The sequence below is a fragment of the Dipodomys merriami genome, unplaced genomic scaffold (genome assembly GCF_024711535.1).
Source record: "Dipodomys merriami isolate MVZ:Mamm:240054 unplaced genomic scaffold, mDipMer1.0.p SCAF_6, whole genome shotgun sequence".
Classification (NCBI taxonomy): Eukaryota; Metazoa; Chordata; class Mammalia; order Rodentia; family Heteromyidae; genus Dipodomys; species Dipodomys merriami.
The window spans coordinates 127,147-146,646 of record NW_027206179.1 but is presented as its reverse complement, the minus strand read 5'-3'; the positions used below and the strand labels follow the sequence as shown (position 1 = coordinate 146,646).

Below are 19,500 nucleotides of genomic sequence, written 5' to 3'. Positions count from 1 at the left end.
GGTGGGTGTACGCTGTCTGCGCGGCGTGCGCTGTCTATGGGGTGGGTGCACGCTGTCTGCGCGGCGTGCTCAGTCTATGGGGTGGGTGTACGCTGTCTGCGCGGCGTGCGCCCGCCCGCTGCGTCTGTACGTGGCGTGCGCTGTCTACGGGGCGGGTGCACGCTGTCTGCGCGGCGTGCGCCCGCTGCGTGTCTGTCTACACGGCAGGCACCGTCTCCACGGTGTGCAGCTCCTGCAGGGCCTCAGCAAGGCGCACTCGGAAATAAAGCATTTATTACAGGAATGGGACAGGGGAGCGCGGGGAGGGAAGGAGGGAGGAGGGGGGGAGGTCGGGAGGGGGGCGGTTGGGGGCGCCGGGGCTCTCCCGGGGCAGTGCCCACCCTGGCGCTGAGGAGGGGCGCATGCGCAGGGCGGTGGCGCCCAGCGCGGGGGCGGTGGGAAGGCGGGCGCGCCCCTCGGCACCCCGCAACTTAAATAGGCATAAATAAAAATGCGACGCGGAACACCAGGCTTGGCCCGCGGGGCCCCTTCCCGCAGCTTCCCCGGTGGCGGCGGCGGGGCTCGGCTCGGAGGTAGTTGGAGTCGGGCCCGGGGACCCTCACAGCACGATCCACGTGTACCGCTCGCTGTCCGCCAGCACCTTCAGCGAGCACCCTGCGGAACCGGGGTGATGGCCCTCAGCCCCCGCGGCGGCCGGGCCGGAGCCCCGGGAGCCCTCGGCCGCCCTCCGCCGCCCCCCGCCGCCCCGGGAGCCCTCGGCCGCCCTCGGCCGCCCCGGGAGCCCTCGGCCGCCCCGGGCTGCCCCGCCGCCCCCGGCCGCCCTCCGCCGCCCCCCGCCGCCCCCTGCCCCCCGCCGCCCCCCGCCGCCCTCCGCCGCCCCCCACCGCCCCGTCGCCCTCCGCCCCCCTCCGCCGCCCCCCGCCCTCCGCCCCGCCGCCCACCTTTGTGCAGCGCCTCGTTGGTCATCCTGTTGACGTAGCGGCCGCTGCCCTCGGGCACCAGCCACTTCATGACCATGTCCACGCAGCTCTTGCGGTACGAGCTCCACACGCTGCCACTGGGGGTGGGGGTGGGGGTCAGCGGCGCGCGGTCACCCCAGGTCCGCCGCCTCCCGGCCCCAGCCTCACCTGGTCTGCCCTTTGACCTCCGTGAGGTCACCCACGCTGACGGTCTCGAAGATGCCCGTGTTGAGATCCCAGGCCACCTTGAGGCTGGTGTGGTAGGTCTTTGGTCTGCGGGGGGGGGGAGGGACAGAGGCTGCGGTTGGACCACTGAGTCCCTGAGCGTGGGCCCACACGGGGCCTAGGCACTGTCCCTGACCTTTCGCACACAAAACTGGGGCTCTACCACTTGAGCCACAGCGCCACCTCCTGCTTTTTGGTGATTCACTCAAGAAAAATCTCGAGTTTCCCACCCCAGCTGGCTTGGCACCACCGTCCTCAGATCTCCTGAGTAGGTGGGATTATAGGTGTGAGCCGCCCAGCCCGGCCTGGTGTGTGGGGTTAGGGCCACTCACCGGAGCTGCCCCTCCTTGATGGGCGCGGGGAAGGCCAGGAGCAGCAGGCCGATGTTGATGAGGACCTGGTTGGTTTCTGGGCAGACCTGGTTTTGGGGATTGGGGGAGACAGTCTCAGTGGCTCCCGTGGCGCGCACGCGCATGCATGCACACACACACACGCGGGGCCACGCCGGCTGCACCTCCAGAATGACGATGTCGTAGTCACTGAAGGAGCAGAACTGGTGGCCCCAGGTGGCGTCGTGGCGGATGACCTCGTTGATGACATACTCGAAGTCCAGCGTGAGCTGCTCCACCGTCAGACACTGGCCCTGAGGTGGGGGCGCGGGGTCAGGGGTCACGGGGCCCCCACGCCCCAGCAGTGCCGCCCGCCACCTCTCCCCCCATGCCCACCTGGGCGGCCGTCCGCTCCCGCATGGGCCGCAGGTGCCGGCCGCGGAGATCGGTCACCACGAAGGGCAGGGAGATCTTGTCGTCCTGGAACTCTGGGGGGCGGGACGGGGGTCGTACGGGCGCCCCCCCCCCCGCCCCGGCCGCCCGCCCCGGGGCCCCGCTCACCGTGGCCGGCCTCCCCGCCTTCCCCGGACTCCAGCACGTAGTGCAGCTTGGTGTAGTTGACGTAGCCCGGCTCGGGCGCGGGCGCCTCGGGCGCGGGGTCGCTGTCCCGGGGCCCCCCCTCCCCGCCCGGGGCCGGGGGCTCTGACGGGGCGCGGCCGCGGCTGCCCGAGGGGCCGGGGCTGGAGGGCGGCCGCGCCGGCTCGGGGGCGGCGCCCCCCTTGGCCTCTTTGGCCCGGCGGAAGATGTCGGCCACAAACTCCTTGGCTTTGGCGATGGCGGGCGAGGGTTCGGGGACCCCGGAGGGCGGGGCTGGGGCCGCTTCGGGGCTGGGCAGGGTTTGGGGCGACTCGGGGCTCGGGGGCCCCGGGGGGGCGGCCGGGGCGGGGGGCGAGGCTCTGTGGTCATACAGAATTTGGCAGAAGCTGCCGTCTCCTGCAACAAGAGGGCGAGGGGGCGGGGTCAGCGGGGCGCAGGGGGCGGGGTCAGCGGAGGGCGGGTCCGGATGGCTCCGCCTCCCACCCAGGAGTCCCAGTCCTCTGGACTGTGCGGATGCAGCGCGAGGGGGAGGGGCACTGACAACGCGGCGCATGCGCAGTAAACACATGAATACCAGGCATACACAGGGGCACGCGCTAAGTGCACTGGCACACCCGGCACTCGCAAGTGCCTACGGAGTAAATGCTCACACGCCCGCACACACGTGACCGCCAAGCAGCGCGGGACCCGGATGGAGGCTCAGGTGGTAGGGGTGACCACCGGGAGCTGGCCCTGGGGCCGGGCCGGGGCACGGGCAGCCTGGGCGGGGCGGCGCCCGCGTGAGCGGTCAGGTGCCCACGCTCGTCCCGGGCGGCGATGCCTCTGCCTGGCCTGCTCCGCCCTCTGCCGTCGGGGTGTAGTGTGCGGGTGGGGACGCTCTGCACGCGCATGCGCACACCGATGCCACAGCCCCGGCCCCGGCCGGCCCGCCACGCTGGTCCCCACACTCCTTACTGTCAATACACACCCGGGGCCGCGGCCAGTGTTCCAGCGTCCCGGGCCGGTCCAGCACACCAGGCCAGTGTCCCCACCGAGCCACGCCCCAACACCTCCCCCCCAGCATCCACCTGTTCTTTCTTGCTTGCTTTCTTTCTTTCTGTCTTTTTCTTTCTGTCTTTCTGTCTTTCTTTCTTCCTTTCTGTGCTGAGACTCGCACTTGAACCCAGGACCTCACACTCTGCTTGACTTTTTTTTTTGCTCTACCACTTGAGCCATGCCTCCAGACCTGACCTTCTAATGATTAACTGAAGGTAAAAGCCACATGGACTTTGCGGCCCAGGCTGGCTCTGAATCACGATCCTCCTATTTCAGCCCCTAAGTGATGAGAATTATGGGTGTGAAGCACTTATTCCTCACATAGGATCTCAAGGCCCCCCCCCCCCACGCTAGCCTCAGAATGCAATTCTCCTAGGCCTACCATCTGAACAGCGGGAGTTACAGGTGTGCGCCACTTTACCCAGCCAGTACTCACCACCCCCTCCATATCTTTTAAAGAAATGATAACACATGCAGGTGCTGGTGGCTCACGCCTGTAAATCCTAGCTACTAAGGAGGCTGAGATCTGAAGATCCACCCTTCAAAGCCAGCCTGGACAGGAATGTCTGTGAGACTCTTACCTCCAATGAAATCACAGAAAAGGCCAGAAGTAACACTGTGTTTCAACAGTAGAGCACTAGCCTTTCACAAAAGAGCTCAGAGACAGTGCCCAGGCCCTGAGTTCAAGCCTCAGGATCAGCAAGAAAAAAAGAAAGGAAGAAAGAACACTAAAGCCAGTGGCTAGATTGTATTATTTAAAAGAAATGCTTAGCTGGGCGCAGTGGCTCATGCCTGTAATCCTAGCTACTCAGGAGACTGAGCCTGGGAAGGAAACTGTGAGACTCTATCTCCAATAAACCACTCAGAAAACCTGAGGGATAGCGCCCAGTCCCAGAGTTCAAAAAAGAAAAAAGAAATACTCAGCATCCACCTTGCATGAGGCTTATTTCAGGTGCTAGTAGAGGTGCCCACGGTGAGCAAGGCAAGCCTGGAACATCCCAGCCCTGAGCAACATTCTAGAAGACAGCACCGTAGGGGAAGGGGTCTGCCCTCTCGCTCTGTGACTTTGGCCAAGCAAGGGTCATCTTACCCTCTCTAGGCCTCGGTCGCCTGATCTGAACTGTGGGGTAGGAGTAGCCCAGCCTGGTGGTGCTGTGGGAGGGCCGCAATGGCTGCCACGGACCCGGGCCTACCTGCCGAGTGCACGGAGACAGCGCAGGCCACCAGGGAGTAGCTGGTGTTCAGCAGGACCACGTGATCCTTCTTGAGCTGAAAGGCGGGCTGGAAGGTGGGGAAGGGGTAGACCACCTGGTACTTGGTGTGCAGCATGAAGCCGTGTTGCAGGCAGTGCGTGCTCGGGTCTCCTGCAGTGACACACAGCACCTGGCTCACCGCGGGCCCCGGGGCAGCCGTGCCGGCGCTGGCACAGGCGCACCCCGGGGCCCCGGCGCTCACCTGGGTGCGCTCGGCCCGCGTCCTGGCAGGCGGCGCAGCGGCCCGCGGGCGGCACGGCCACCGTGCTGACATAGATGTCGCGGTGGTTCTCGTCGCTCATCATCATCATGTTCAGGAGCATCCCATTGGCGGAGCGCGTGCTGGGGGGCGGGACCGCCTCAGCGCCCCGCGCACTCTTGCGCGCCTCCCCCCCCCCCCCCCACGACCACCAGGGTCTCACTTGAAGCCGAACACGATGACCTTGGAGGCGTCGCTGGGCCATTCGCACACCGTCAGGTACAGGTCGCTGTAGATCTCCTCGTCCTGGAAGAGCCGCACCTGCCGGACCTGGCAGCCGGGGGCACGTCAGCGTGGGTGAGAAGGATGTGCCACGCTGGGCTGCGTGCCCCTCGCACGCGGGGGAGGGGGGGTATGGCCCCACGTGGCACAGAGGGCACCGAGGTGGGGGGCGCGCCTACCAGCTTGAGCTTGCTGTGGACGTTGAACTCCCACCAGTACAGGTGGTAGATGTAGAAGGAGAAGTCGTCGTCCCCGCTGCTGCTGGTGTAGGACAGCACGTAGCGGCCACACTTGGAAAAACCCAGGAAGATGTGTCTGCGGGGCGCAGGGGGGCGGGGGGCACAGCGTCTAGGTGAGGCCGAGCCTCCAGGCCTCCGCCGCCTCCTCCAGCCCCCCTGCTTCCAACCCCGGCCTCAGGCTCACCCTGCATAGAGAAAATTCTCGTCCACGATACTCTTGAGGGACACGCAGACCCGGGGTGGCAGCTTCCGGAAAAGGCGCGGGGAGAGCTGTCCGCTGATCTAGGAGGAGCACCAGGCTTCGTGAGCACCAGCCCCCCCGCGGCAGCGCCGCCCCCAGCACAGTGCTCAGGGGCGGAGCAGGGGGCCTGGTCTGTGAACACCTCCAACTCCAGCGTCCTCGCCTGCAGCCCAAGGTCCTGTCAACTCCCTCAGTATCGTCGCTGCTGAAGGATTTCAGGGGACACAGGCACAAGTTGAGGGGGGACGGGGGCGGGGGTGGGGAAGGTGGGAATCAGGGCACCCAAAGTCCTTCTTTCTCAGTGGGGTAGAGGAAACTTGGCCCTGCCTTCGAGAGATTCTCATCTACCAAGCACGGTGGCTCACGCCTGTAATCCCAACTACTCAGAAGATCTGAAGATTCTGGTTTGAAGCCAGTCCAGACAGAAAAGTCTGTTAAGACTCTTAGCTCCGATTAACCACCAAAAATAAAGCTGGATAGGAAGCTGGGGCTCAAGTGGTCGAGTGCCAGCCTTGAGTTCAAGCCCCAGTACTGGTGCGCGTGTCCCCACACACACTCACACACACACTCTTCCATCGGATGGAAGGCCCTTGTCTGGGAAGCTCCCTGCCCGAGGGCAGAGGCAGGCCTGCCCTCAAGCAGACCAGTCTGATGGAGGAAGCGGCCAGGCCCGGGCTGACGGACAATCCCAGCCCCAAGAACTCCAGGGCGGAGAGCAGGGCCCCAGGCCGGGCCTGGGAGCGCCCGATGGGGGCGGGGACTGCCCAGCTGGGGACAGCTCCGGTCCAAAGGAGACACCGGCGCGGCCGGCCGGCCCAGGACGCAGCCCGGCCCCAGGTAGTGCCCACCTGCGCGGGAAGCGCATCTCCGTCCTTCCGGGGGACGACATTTCTGAACGAGAAGCTGCCGGGCGGAGGAGGAAGACCTTGGCCCCGGTCAGGAAGCTCCCACCCATGGAACTGGGGGTGCGACCGGCGGGGGGGGGGCGACGGAGCCCGGAGCGGCCCGGGGCTGGGGGCGCGGGGCTGGGGGCGCGGGGCGGGGCGCGGGGCTGGGGGCGCGGGGCTGGGGGCGCGGGGCGGGGCGGCCCGGGGCTGGGGGCGCGGGGCGGGGCGGGGCGGCCCGGGGCGCGGGGCTGGGGGCGCGGGCGGGGCGGCTGGGGGCGCGGGGCGGGGCGGCGCGGGGCGCGGGGCTGGGGGCTGGGGGCGCGGGCGGGGCGGCCCGGGGCTGGGGGCGCGGGGCGGGGCGGGGCGGCCCGGGGCGCGGGGCTGGGGGCGCGGGGCGCGGGCGGGGCGGCCCGGGGCGCGGGGCGCGGGGCTGGGGGCGCGGGGCTGGGGGCGCGGGCGGGGCGGGCGCGGCGCCGGACACTCGCCCCTTCCTCGCGGTTCTCCTGCGGCCCCCGCCCCCCTCGCGTTCCAGGGTCCCCGCGTTCCGGGACCCCCCCCCCGCACACACACCGCGTTCCGAGGCCTCCGAGGTGCCCGCGTTCCGAGGCCCCCGGGACCCCCGCGTTCCGCGGCTCCTACACCGGGGCCGCCTCCATCCCGGCCCCCGAGGCCGGGCCCCCAGCCCCGCGGGGTCCCCGGCCCCCGCCCCCCGCCGCCCGCCCCCCGCCGGCCCCGCCCCGCCCCCCCGCCCCCGCGAGCGCCCTCCCTCAGCCGCCTCCCCGGCCCTCCTTCCCGCCCTCCCGCGCGCTCCCCTCGGCGCCGTGCTTCACCTTCACTCGCTCCAGCTGCTTGAGGACGTGTTCCCGCCGCCGCCCCGCCGCCCGCTTCCCCCCGGCTCCCCCCGGGCCGCCGCCGCCGCTGCCGCCGCTCCCGGCCCCGCTGTTCCGCTCCGATTTCGAGCTGGGCGCCATTTTCACCCCCTCCCTCCACTTCCGGAGCAACCGGCCCTTTAGCCCCACCCTCTCCACCTCCTGATTGGTCCGTTCTCTGAGCAGCCGCCCGTCGGTTGGGTGAAGGCTTGTACTCCCGGCCTCTTCCCGCTACGCCTGTCTATCAAAGGCACCTTGTATCTTGATTGGTAAAGACCATCGCAGCACCCCCCTCCAGCCGTCGCCTTGTTCCCGCCCTCTCTCAAGAATGAACCAGTTAGAAGCCCCGTCTGCTCGCTTCGTCCAAAAAGCTGTCACTTGATACGTGGACTTCCTGTCCGTCTCAGCGTCGTCACGCCCCTCAGTGGCTAGTGGGTTTCTATGGAGACCGCAGGCGGTCCAGGCCTGTGGGCGGGGCGATAAGAACCAGTGGTCCAGACCCAGAGCGGACCATCGCGTCCAAAGGGGGCGAGCCGTGGTCTGAGGAGCATCCCTGAGAGGCCAGGACGGGCCTGGGCAAGGATTCAAAGAACCTTAAAAAAATAAAAGGAGGATGCCATGAAGGCATCTTGGACGGTCTCGCTGGTGAGATGAAGTCTCACCTGACAAGGGGCCGCACTTGGTTCAGAGAGTTCGGGACGATTGTGTAGAAAGAGCCATTTGGAATGTCTGTTCCTTGCATTCCCATTGCATCTTTCCCGGAAATAGAATCGTGGCTGAATACACCTCTTCTCGCTCACCTGGCCTCGGCTATTCTTTTATCACAACGTAAAACAGACTTTGAAAGAACCTTTCTCAAAGTTACTGTTCACGCACCCATTCTCCCCATAATCACCCAGCAAGCAACATACCTGTGAACCCCGAACAAATCTGCCTGGACTCCTAGAAACCAAACTCTAAGCTGGGCGCCTGCGGCTCACACCTGTCATCCTAGCTACTCAAAAGGCTGAGATCTGAGGATCACAGTTTAAAGCCAGCCAATCCTTAAATCTCCATCTAAGAGGGCACATTTTATTTAACAGCTTCCTCGCTCTACTTCATTTATTATCTTATTTATTACACTTATTTTGCATATGTGTGCCGATCTTGGAGCTTGAACTCTGGGCCTGGGTGCTGTCCCTCACCTATTTTTGCTCAAGCCTAGTGCTCTAGCACTTTGAGCTACAGTTCTACTTCTGGTTTTGGGGTGGTTAATTGGAGATAGAAGTCTTACAGGAACTTTTCTGCTCAATCTGGCTGGCTTTGAACCACAATCCTCAGATCTCAGCCTCCTGTGTAGCTAGGATTGCAGACGTGAGCCACCAGCACCTGCTCCCTGAGATTTTTGTGCTCAAGGCTAACGTCCTACCTACCATTTGAGCCACAGCTCCACTTTCAGCTTTTTGCTAGTTAATTGGATATAAGAGTATCAGAGGAGCCGGGTGCTGGTGGCTCACGCCTGTAATCCTAGCTACTCAGGAGGCTGAGATCTGAGGATCGCGGTTCAAAGCCAGCTGGGGCAGGAGAGACTGTGAGACTCCCTCCTATCTCCAATAAACCACCAGAAAACCGGAAGTGGCGCTGTAGCTCAAGTGGTAGAGCGCTGGCCTTGAGCTGAAGAGCTGAGGGACAACGCCCAGGCCCAGAGCTCAAGCCCCACGACCGACAAAAAAAAAAAAAGAGTCTCAGAGGGCTGGGAAGGTGGCTCAGTGGTAGAGCGCTTGCCTTGCATGCATGAGGCCCTGGGTTCGATTCCCCAGCACCACATAAGCAAAAAGAAAAAAAAGCCAGAAGTGGCGCTGTGGCTCAAGTGGTAGAGCGCTAGCCTTGAGCTGAAGAGCTGAGGGACAGCGCCCAGGCCCAGAGTTCAGGCCCCAGGACCAGACCCCCCCCCAAAAAAAAAAGAGTCTCAGAGACGTTCCTACCTCACCTGTGAACAGCGATCCTCAGACCTCCACCTCCTGAATAACTTGGATTATAAGCGTGAGCCACCAGCACCTGGACAATATACTCTTTTCTTAGACTTTTCTTCTCTTTTTCTTTCTCTTTTTTTTCCTTCCTCCCTTACACTCTCCCTTTCTTTTTTCTTTCCTTCCTCCCTCCTTTCCTTAGTTCTTTCTTTCTTTTCCCTTACATGCACTAGCAAATGCTTTACTACGTGACCTTCACCTTCGCTTCCCAATCTTTTTCTCTCTCTGCTTGGAAGGGACCACAGGGACCCCTAATTTTCTGATTATATATTGCATTCCAGAGAATCATTCTAACCACTCAATCCTACATGCATGTGTACTGGGTTACACATACATATGCCTTTAGACCACACTTTATGGCATATGAATCACAAACCATGTAAGGAGAATGCTCATGAGACAAAAATGAAACAAGTAGAGGGGACTAGAAATTACCATTTTCCCCATAGCCAGCACCAGAGACCACTAGAATTGTTTTTGTTTGTTATTGTGTGTGTGTGTGCCTAAGACAGACATGGTGCAACTTGAGTTGTGCCCTGGCCTTTTTTTGTCTTAGTTGTTTTGCAAATAATGTCTCCCTGACTTACCTGGACCTTCTCCTATTTCTGCTTCCTGAAGAACTAGAATGCCAGGTGCATGCCACCATGCCCAGAGTATGTTTTGCAGGGGAGAGGTACAAGTTGAGATGGGTTCTTGAGAATGTTTTTCCCTGGTTGACCTGGAATCTTGATCCTTCTGATCTCTACCTCTCAAGTATCTGGGACTACAGGTGTGAGGTGCTATGCCCATCCATAGTGGCTTTGTTACAGCTACAAAAAATTGGTTCTTCCAAATAAGGGAAATATCCCACTAGTCCCTCCACATGGGATAAACAAAGAGTGGTACCACCATACAATGAAACCTTAGCAAACAATAAAAAAAAAAAAAGAACAGGCCCAGTGCCAGTGGCTCACACCTGTAATCCTAGCTACTCAGGAGGCTGAGATCTGAGGATCGAGGTTCAACGCCAGCCTGGACAAGAAAGTCCGTGAAGGTCTTATCTCCAATGAACCACCAGAAAACCGGAAGTGGCGCTGTAGCTCAAGCGCTAGAGCGCTAGCCTTGAGCTGAAGAGCTGAGGGACAACACCCAGGCCCAGAGTTCAATCCCTACAACCTACAAAAAAAAAAAAAAAGGAAGATGGACTGGGAAGGTGGCTCAGTGGTAGAGCGCTTGCCTTGCATGCCTGAGGCCCTGGGTTCGATTCCCCAGCACCACATAAGCAAAAAAAGAAAAAAGCTGGAAGTGGCACTGTGGCTCAAGTGGTAGAGTGCTAGCCTTGAGCTGAAGAGCTAAGGGACAGGGCCCAGGCCCAGAGTTCAGACCCCACGACCGGAAAGAAGAAGAAGAAGGAGGAGGAGGAGGAGGAGGAGGAAGAAGAAGGAAGAAAAAAGAAGGATGCAGTGGTACTGTGGCTCAAGTGGTAGAGTGCTAGCCTTGAGCAAAAGTAGCTCAGGGAGCCGGGTGCTGGTGGCTCACGCCTGTGTAATCCTAGCTACTCAGGAGGCTAAGAATCTGAGGATCTGAGAATCTGAGAATCACAGTTCAAAGCCTTCTGGGGCAGGAAAGTCCATGAGACTCTTATCTTCAACTAACCACCAGGAAACCGGAAATGGCACTGTGGCTCAAGTGGTAGAGCACCAGCCTTGAGCTGAAGAGCTGAGGGACAGCACTCAGGTCCAGAGTTCAAGCCCCACAATCAACAAAAAAAAAAGAAAAAATAGCTCAGGGACAGTGCCTGAGTTCAAGCCCTAGGGTTGGCAAATAAATAAATAAATAAATAAATAAATAAATAACACAGACATATGGAAAGGAAGGAGGAAGGAAGGAAGGAAGGAAGGAAGGAAAAAATATTAGAAAAAGGAGAGAAGCGGAGAGAGTTGTATAGAGGTAGACCTTGGTTGTATAACCATGCTCAGCTGCAAGGGAGTCTGGGAATTGAGCTTTATTACAGGAAGCCATAGGTACAGCCAGCTAAACAATTAACAATGCACAGGCTTGAGTAGAGAGCATGGGTGGAGCACAGGGCTGGAGGCTTCTCAGGCAGATAAAGCTTCCTGAGGTGCTGGGCCTCAGCCTGCCTCAAAGAAAAGATGGGGAGGTCCCCAAGAATGTCTTAGAATTACTTGTTATTGAGTTAAAATCACTCTCTGTCTCGGGCTCTTATGTTTTCATTGGTACTGAGGATTAAACTCAGCATTCTGCTTGCTAGGCAGTGAGCTACCGCGTGAGCCACACCCCAACGAAGCCACGCCCCCTCCACTAAGCCACACCCACTGCACAATCACATCCCTCCCAAAAAAGGAACCACAATCCCAGTCTTGATTTCTTTAGGGTTATTTTTCGGATACAGTCTCTGTTTTTCTCCCTGAACCAGCTAGACTCGATTTCACCTGTTTATGCTTCAGCTTATACCACCATATCCAGATTTGTTGCTGTTGTTCTAGTCCTGGGTCTTGAAGTTAGGGTCTGGGCACTGTCCCTGAGATGTTTCTGCTAAAGGCCGGTGCTCTGTCACTTGAGCCACAGCTCCACTTCAGGCTTTTTTGGTGGTTTGTTGGAGAAAAGAGTCTCATGGAGGGCTGGGAAGGTGGCTCAGTGGTACAGCGCTTGCCTTGCATGCATGAGGCCCTGGGTTCGATTCCTCAGCACCACATAAGCAAAAAGAAAAAAGCCAGAAGTGGCGCTGTGGCTCAGGTGGTAGAGTGCTAGCCTTGAGCTGAAGAGCTGAGGGACAGCACCCAGGCCCAGAGTTCAGGCCCCACGACTGGACCCAAAAAAAAAAAAAAAAAAGAGTCTCATGGACTTTCCTGCCCAGAATGGCTTTGAACTGAGATCCTCAGATCTGTCTCCTGAGTAGCTAGGATTACAGATGTAAACCCCTGGTACTTGACCATGTCAAGATTTTGTTGAGATGAGGTCTTGAAAAATCTTTGCTCACATTGGCCTTGAACTTTCCTCCCTTTGATGGCAGACTCATGAGTAGCTGGGGTTACAGGGATCAGAAACACCATGATCACTGGCAATTTGTTTCAATGTTTGTCTGAGGGTCTTCTGTAGCTCAGGCTGGCCGGGAACTGTCCTACAACCTCAGCCTCCAGAGTGCTGGGATTACAGGCATGTGCTACTCTGCCTGGCCTCCCTGTACCTCTTGACTCTTCCAGCAGCCCTTTCCCTGTGTTGCTAAGATTTTTCAGGTAGCAACCTGTTTTGCAATGCTTACATCAGTAGAACCCCAAGCTTGAATCTTATTGGTCTAGGGGTGGGCACATGTCCATCTAGAACGAATCCCTGAGACCAGAAGGATGGAAGGTAGTGATTGGCTAGGAAGGTAATTACAGACCCTGTGAATAAACCACTGGCTTGGTCTCCCTGCACTTAGCCCCGCCTCACCCTCCTCTGCCCTTCCTTTCCCTGCCCAGAAGAAAGTTTTCTTTTTCTTTTTTCTTTGCTTGGGCTGGTGTGTCCTGGGGCTTGAACTCAGGGCCTGGGCTCTGTCCCTGAGATTGAGTCACTGAAGCCTGATCCTCTACCACTTGTGCCACAGCCTCACAGAAAAGTCTCATGGATGTTCCTGCCCAAGCTGGCCTCAAACTGTGATCCTCAGATCTCAGCCTCCTGAGTAGGTCAGGCCTCTCTGTGAGCCACCCAGCCTGGAAGGTCATGTGATTTTGAGGGCTAAGACCTGAAAGATCCTTGCTCTGTAAACTTCCTTTATTGATCTTTCCCTCCCTCCCTCCCTCCCTTACCCCCATGGCCATCCTGACCCCCCCCCAACCATTTCTGTCTTTACAGAGATGGAAACACTTCATCTCAGATTCTGCTCTGGGAGACCCCCTCCTCCCACCCAGACACCTTGAGTCCCAGCCTCCCCCCCCAACCCCCTCCCCCAACCTTGGCCACTCGAGCTCTCTGTGTATTCCGTGCATCTTAGAACTTTCTGGTCCTCCCTGTTTTACTTTGTGACAGTCCTTAAAAGACTGTCTTTCTGTCATGCACATTTGACCCTCAGAAAAGCTGGGGTTCCGGTAGGAGAAGGTTCGGGCAGAGAAGGTCATGTCCCGGGAAGGGGTGCTTGGTGGGGACTTCGAACCTCTGGGCGGAGTCCTTTGGTGATACAGGACACGGCCATGTCCCCACCTCGCAGAGGGACAAATGAGGCCCAGAGAGGTGGTGTTTGAGGGTCAGGAAGGCCAGCTGGCGGGGGGGGGTGCCAGATGCGGATCTGGGGTCCCCAGGCTGGCCAGGCTGGAGGCCAGGCCTCTGGCTGCTGGCCTGGGCTCCTTGGGGACTCTCAGAGGCAAAGCCCTCCTCCCTCCCCACCCGGATTCCAGACGGGGCGAATGTCAGCGTTTCTTCAGACATTCCTGGTCTTGTGGCCAAGCTGGCCCGGAGTTACGAAAGCACAGTGGTCGGCGCGGGCGGGGGACGAGGGACGCGAGGACATGGGCTGGTCTGTCCTCCCCGCTCCATGGCCGCCTGCCCTCCCTCCTGGGGGGCGGGGGCAGGGGCTGGGCCAGATCCTGCTGGGGGGGTGCTGAGGGATGGAGGGAGGTGGCGGCCACAGTGGAGGCTCCAGGAGGTGACTGGCCGGCGCTCGGAGCCCTGGTTGGCATTTTTGGGGGAGAAGGCAGAGCTTGAGGATGATCATGGTAAGGTGAGGTGGGGGCGGGGGGCGGGTGTGAGGGTGGGGTTTGCCTGCTCCCCAACTCTGTCCACTGGCTATTGTCAGCCAGGCCGGCTGCGCCCTCCCCTCCGGCCCCTCTGGGGAGAAGGGGGGGAAATGCTCTGGTTGCCATGACAACCCAGGCCCGATGAGAGGGGGTGTGGGGGGCGCTGACCCCTCCCTCCACCCTCAGCAGTTAAGTGTGCTGCTGCTGCTGCTGCTGTGCCCCCCACCTGCCCCCGGCTTGGAAGACCCCCCCTTCCCCCACCCCGGGGAGAGCGCACAGCCCCCACCCCGGACCTGTCCCTGGCGCTGCTCCTGTCCCCGGGCGGACACGGTGGACTGCGCCGGCCTGGACCTCCGGCTGTTCCCAGACAACATCACCAGGGCTGCTAGGTACCTCAACCTACAGGTGGGGCCTGGGACCAGGGGGTGGGGACCCTGGGGTGCGGGCAGCCGTGGGTGGAGCCACCTGGGGGAGGTGGGGGGTCTCTGTCTCTCATACAAGTTGGCGGGCAGGCACGGGTTTGTGGCTCACGCCTGTAATTCCAGCCACTCAGGAGGTGGAGAGAAAAGGATCGTGGTTCGAAGCCAGCCAGGGCAGGAAAGTCCATGAGTTTTTCATCTTTAATGAAGCAACAAAAGTATGGAAGTGGCTCTGTGGCTCCAGTGGTAGAGCACCAGCCTTGAGCACCCAGGCCCTGAGTTCAAGCCCCAAAACAGACAAGACAGACAGACAGACAGACACAGACACACACACACACACACACACACACACACACACACACACACACACACACACAATTGGTGGACAGCCAGGTTACAGAATTTGGGGATACTGAGAGATGCTGGGATTGGAACCAGTGATGGTGGAAGGGTTGTTGGGGGGTCGTGGTTGGGGTGCTGTGGGGTGTAGGGACCTTTGGCAGCTGATGGTGGGAGGTGAGGTATGGGGGGTCTGTGACCCCGGGCCCCCGGCCGGCAGTGCCTGCAAAGGCTCCCCCCGGGCAAGGCGCTCACGCTCTGTGCTTTTCATGGTTTGCGTTTCGGGCAACCGGATGTGGAATGGGGTTCTGGGGAAACGGTGCTGGAGGCCACGGGTCACCGGGAGGGGTGGTGAGAGGTGAAGGCCCCCCTACTCCATCCCGCCCCCCAGAACAACCAGCTCCAGCAGCTGCCGTACAACGCCCTGTCCCGCCTGGGCCGCCTGCACACGCTGGACCTGCACGGCAATCTCCTCTCCTCCGAGGGTGAGGCGGGGGGGGGCTGCACCCCATCCCTGTCCTTCTCCCCCTCCCTGTGTCCTCCCCGCCCCCCGGGCCTGCGGGCAGCTCAGTGCCAGTTCCACAGCTGCCCCTGCTGAGTGCGATGGAAACTCTGGCTTGGGGGGGGGGAGCTGTGGTTTTGGGGGGGAGGGGAGGCAGACCTCAAAGCCTGGCTGACAGTCCTCAGTGGCTGAGAGCACAGACTCCTAATCCCCCAAATTTGGGGGTCCCCTCATCATCCCCTCTGTCACACCTTCCCTTCCCCCCCCCAGGCCTGCCTGACGAGGCCTTCGAATCCCTCACCCAACTCCAACACATCTATGTGGCCCACAACAAGGTGAGTGACAGCCCAGAGAGGGCGCTGGCGGCACCCAGCCACAAACAGCACAGCTGGGTTAGGGGTACAGGTGTGTGTGCGCAGGGGGCAGTGGGGAGGGGGTCACAGGACCTGCAGGGCTGTGGTTCTTTTTGTGGGCCTTGGGGCCTGAACTCTGGGCCTGGGCGCTGTCCCTCAGCTCTTCAGCTCAAGGCGAGCGCTCTACCACCTGAGCCACAGCGCCACTTCTGGTTTTTTGAGTGGTGTATGGGAGATAAGAATCTCAGGGACTCTCCTGCCCGGGCTGGCTTTGAACTTGGATCCTGAGATCTCAGCCTCCCGAGGGGCTGGGACGGCAGGCGGGCGCCGCGGCGCTCGGCTCAGAGGCCCTGGTTCTTGCAGCTATCAGCGGCCCCCCAGTTCTTGCCCCCCACCCTGCGGGTCGCAGACCTGGCTGCCAATCAACTGGTGGAGATTTTCCCGCTCACTTTTGGGGAGAAGCCGGCCCTCAGGTAGCACCAGGCTGCCCGACAGCTTTGGGGGGGAGGGGGGACCACACAACTCTGTTGTAGTGGAGGTGGGGAGTCAAAGGAGACTCAGCTGCATTTTGCTGGGCTGGGGCTCTGGGGCACCCTAAGGGGCACTCAGCCACGGCTGGGGAACCGATTTAGGGGTGCAGGAGGCCGGGTGGGGGACTACTGGCTGATCATGGCTCCTCTTAGGTCAGTGTATCTACACAATAACCAGCTGAGCAACGCCGGCCTGCCGCCCGATGCCTTCCGGGGCTCGGAGGCCGTGGCGATCCTCAGCCTCTCCAGCAACCGGCTCAGCTACCTGCCGTCCAGCCTGCCCGCCTCGCTGGAGCGTCTTCATCTACAGGTGCCCCCCATACCCCCCTGCTGCTTCTGGGGGGGTCCCTTCCTTCTGGAGCCCTCACCTTCCAACCTACCCCCAGATCTCCAGCAGTCTCAATGAGATTGCTGTCAGTCCCTTCCATTGTCTTGCTTGAGTAACACATGCTTCTAGGCACTCCCAACTCCCGAGCCTCCGCCACAGCTCTGCGGGGTTTTTGGGGTGCTTCACTGGAGATAAGAGTCTCATAGAAGGCAGGCGCTGGTGGCTCCCGCCTGTCATCCTAGCTACTCAGGAGGCTGAGATCTGAGGATCATGGTTCAAAGCCAGCCTGGGCAGGAAAGTCCGTGAGACTCTGATCTCCAATGAACCACCAGAAAACCAGAAGTGGTGCTGTGGCTCAAGCGGTAGAGCGCTCGCCTTGAGCTGAAGAGCTGAAGGACAGTGCCCAGACCTAGAGTTCAAACCCCATGACCATCACCACCACCACCAACAAAAAAAAAGAGTCTCATAGAATTTCCTGCCTGGGCTGGCTTTGAACCGCAATCCTCAGAGCTGAGCCTCCTGAGTGGCTGGGATGACAGGCGTGAGCCACGAGTGGCGGCTACCGAAGACTTTCTTGTCTTATCCCCTTCGCTCTTCTCCAGAACAACCTCATCTCCAAAGTGCCCCGGGGAGCCCTGAGCCGTCAGCCCTGCCTCCGTGAACTGTTTCTCCAGCACAATCAGTTGACAGACAACAGTTTGGATGCCACCACCTTCAGGTGGGGGTGGGGGGGCCCATGCAGGCCTTGGGGTACAGGGGTGCAGGCCCATGCTAGCAGGAGGGACCCAGGATTCACACTTTAGGCCTGGGACTTCCGTTTCCTTATTGGGGATTGGCCTCCCACTGGTGATCTTCGTGCTTCCACCTCCTGATGAGCTGGGATTGTAGGTCTGCACTACCCTACCTGGCTTCCACAGGGCTGGGCGCTGGTGGCTCACACCTGTCATCCCAGGCTGAGATCTGTAGATGGGGGTTTGAAGGTGGCCAGGGCAGGAATGTCCTGTGGGACTCTTATCCCCATTGAACCACTCAGAAAACCTGAAGTGGTGCCGTGGCTCAAAGTGGTAGAGTGCTCCCCTTGAGCACAATAGTGCTCAGGCCCTGAGTTCAACACCGGGGACCTCCACTACCACCACCACCACCACCAAATCCACATCAGGCCTGCTCGTCATGACCCCTTGGGCCTCTCTCTGAGCCCCGAAACCCCCTTTCTCCCCACAGCAAGCTGCACAGTTTGGAGTACCTGGACCTTTCCTACAACCAGCTGAGGGCGGTGCCCGCCGGCCTGCCCCGGACCCTGGCCGTGCTGCACTTGGGTCGGAACCGCATCCAGCAAGTGGAAGCTGCCCGGCTCAAGGGGGCGCGGGGCCTGAGGTATCTGCTGCTCCAACACAATGAGCTGGGGGGCTCAGGCTTGCCCCCCAAGGCGCTGCGGCCTCTGCGGAAACTGCACACGCTGCACCTCTACGGGAACAAGCTGGAGCGCGTGCCCCCGGGCCTGCCCCGCAGCCTGTGGGCCCTGGTGATGCCACACAACCGCGTGGCCACGCTGGGCGCCCGGGATCTGGCAGCCACGCCCGGCCTGGGCGAGCTCAATCTGGCCTACAACCGCCTGACCAGCGCCGGCCTGCACCGCCGCGCCCTGCGCCCCCTGCGCGCCCTGCACAGCCTAGACCTGGCCGGCAACCAGCTGAGCCGGCTGCCCGCGGGGCTGCCCGCCAGCCTGCGCGTGCTGCTCCTGCCCCGCAACCAGCTGCGGGCCCTGGAGCCTGAGCCGCTGGCCAGCCTGGCCCAGCTGCGGGAGCTCAGCCTCGCACACAACGGGCTTCGCCTCGGGGACATCGGGCCGGGCACCTGGCACGAGCTGCGGGCGCTCCAGGTCAGGGCTGTCCCTGTCCCGCCACCGCCCTGAGACGCCATGGAAAAATACATCCTGGAGAAGAGGGGAGCAGAGGCAAATGGCTGTTGGCAGGGGAGAGTAGTTGCACCTACCTGTAATCCCAGCCCTTAGAAGCACAGGAGAGGAGTGGGGCGTGGTGGCACCTACCTGTAATCCCAGCCTCTAATTAGAAGCAGAGAAGAGTAATTGGGCATGGTGGCACCTACCTGGAATCCCAGCCCTTGGGAGGCTTAAGCAGGAGGAGACCAGTGTGGGTTACTGGGGGGGGGGGGATTGGCAGGACGGCAAGAATGCCCAGGACAGGGGACCCACCAGAGGAAGGAACTCATTTTACCTGAGTGGGGAATTTGTCCCCCATGATGGGGTGGGAGGGAGGGGCCTGAGGCTGGCGGCGGCCATGGTGCTGTGTCCTGCCAGGTGCTGGACCTGAGCCACAACGCGCTGTCCTTTGTGCCCCCGGACCTGCCCGAGGCGCTGGAGGAGCTGCACCTGCAGGGCAACCGCATCGGCCACGTGGGCCCCGAGGCCTTCCTGAGCACGCCGCGCCTGCGCACCCTCTTCCTCAGGTGCAGCAAGATGGGGAGGGTTGGGGGGCATCCACCGGGGCCATGGCCTCGCGTCCCCCCATCTCCTCACACCACTCCGTCTCTGCGCAGAGACAACAGGCTGCACCTGACCAGCATCTCGGCCGAGGCCTTTGTGGGGCTCAGGCACCTGCGCGTGGTGGACACGGCGGGGAACCCGGAGCACGTCCTGGTCCGGATGCCGCCCTCCGCCCCACGCCAGCCACGCGCGCTCCCGACACCCCGGGCCACCAGGGAGCAGCACCGATGACCCAGCCTCCTTGTGAACCCCAACCTTCCAGGGCCACCCACAGGCATCAGGATGACAGATGCAGCTGGGCGCCCGAGGCTCACGCCTGTCATTTCTGCCACTCAGGAGGCTGAGGTCCGAGGATCACAGGCTGAAGCCAGCTCTGGGCAGTGAAATCTGTGGGACTCTTATCTCCAATGGACCAGCAAAAAGATGGGAGTGGAGCTGTGGCTCAAGTGGCAGAGCGCCAGCCTTTTGCTAAAAAGCTCAGAGACAGTGCCCAAGGCCTGAGTTCAAGCCCCAGGCCTGGCGCAAAAACAAAACATAAGATAGACATAGAACTCAGGAGTGGGGGCACCCCGTTTCTGTTCCTCCTGGGGTGGGCTGTGGGGTTGGGGGGACAGCCTAGAACAAGAAACAAACACCACAGAGCCCGCTGGGTGTGACCCTCTGTTTATTCCACACGTAGGCCAGGGGCCC

The 19,500-nt window shown here is 61.1% G+C and overlaps 2 protein-coding genes across 2 annotated transcripts; one reads left to right on the top strand and one right to left on the bottom strand.

Moving 5' to 3' along the window:
• Window positions 1-263: 263 nt before the first annotated feature.
• On the bottom strand, window positions 264-7,236 carry Dcaf15 (DDB1 and CUL4 associated factor 15). Its single transcript, XM_070002132.1, has 13 exons — window positions 7,077-7,236; window positions 5,303-5,400; window positions 5,059-5,194; window positions 4,821-4,927; window positions 4,601-4,740; window positions 4,339-4,509; window positions 2,075-2,506; window positions 1,910-2,001; window positions 1,699-1,827; window positions 1,517-1,602; window positions 1,128-1,232; window positions 942-1,057; window positions 264-654 (listed from the first exon to the last, which is right to left on the bottom strand). The coding sequence occupies exons 1-13, from the start codon at window positions 7,215-7,217 to the stop codon at window positions 599-601; spliced, it is 1,809 nt and encodes a 602-aa protein (XP_069858233.1). The 5' UTR covers window positions 7,218-7,236; the 3' UTR covers window positions 264-598.
• A 6,547-nt stretch (window positions 7,237-13,783) lies between these two features.
• Window positions 13,784-19,370, top strand: Podnl1 (podocan like 1). The gene is made up of 10 exons (XM_070001829.1): window positions 13,784-13,815; window positions 14,023-14,241; window positions 14,986-15,079; window positions 15,367-15,431; window positions 15,813-15,922; window positions 16,133-16,289; window positions 16,910-17,025; window positions 17,529-18,186; window positions 18,625-18,773; window positions 18,864-19,370. Exons 1-10 carry the CDS (start codon window positions 13,807-13,809, stop codon window positions 19,039-19,041), a joined length of 1,755 nt encoding a protein of 584 aa, XP_069857930.1. The 5' UTR covers window positions 13,784-13,806; the 3' UTR covers window positions 19,042-19,370.
• Window positions 19,371-19,500: the final 130 nt, after the last annotated feature.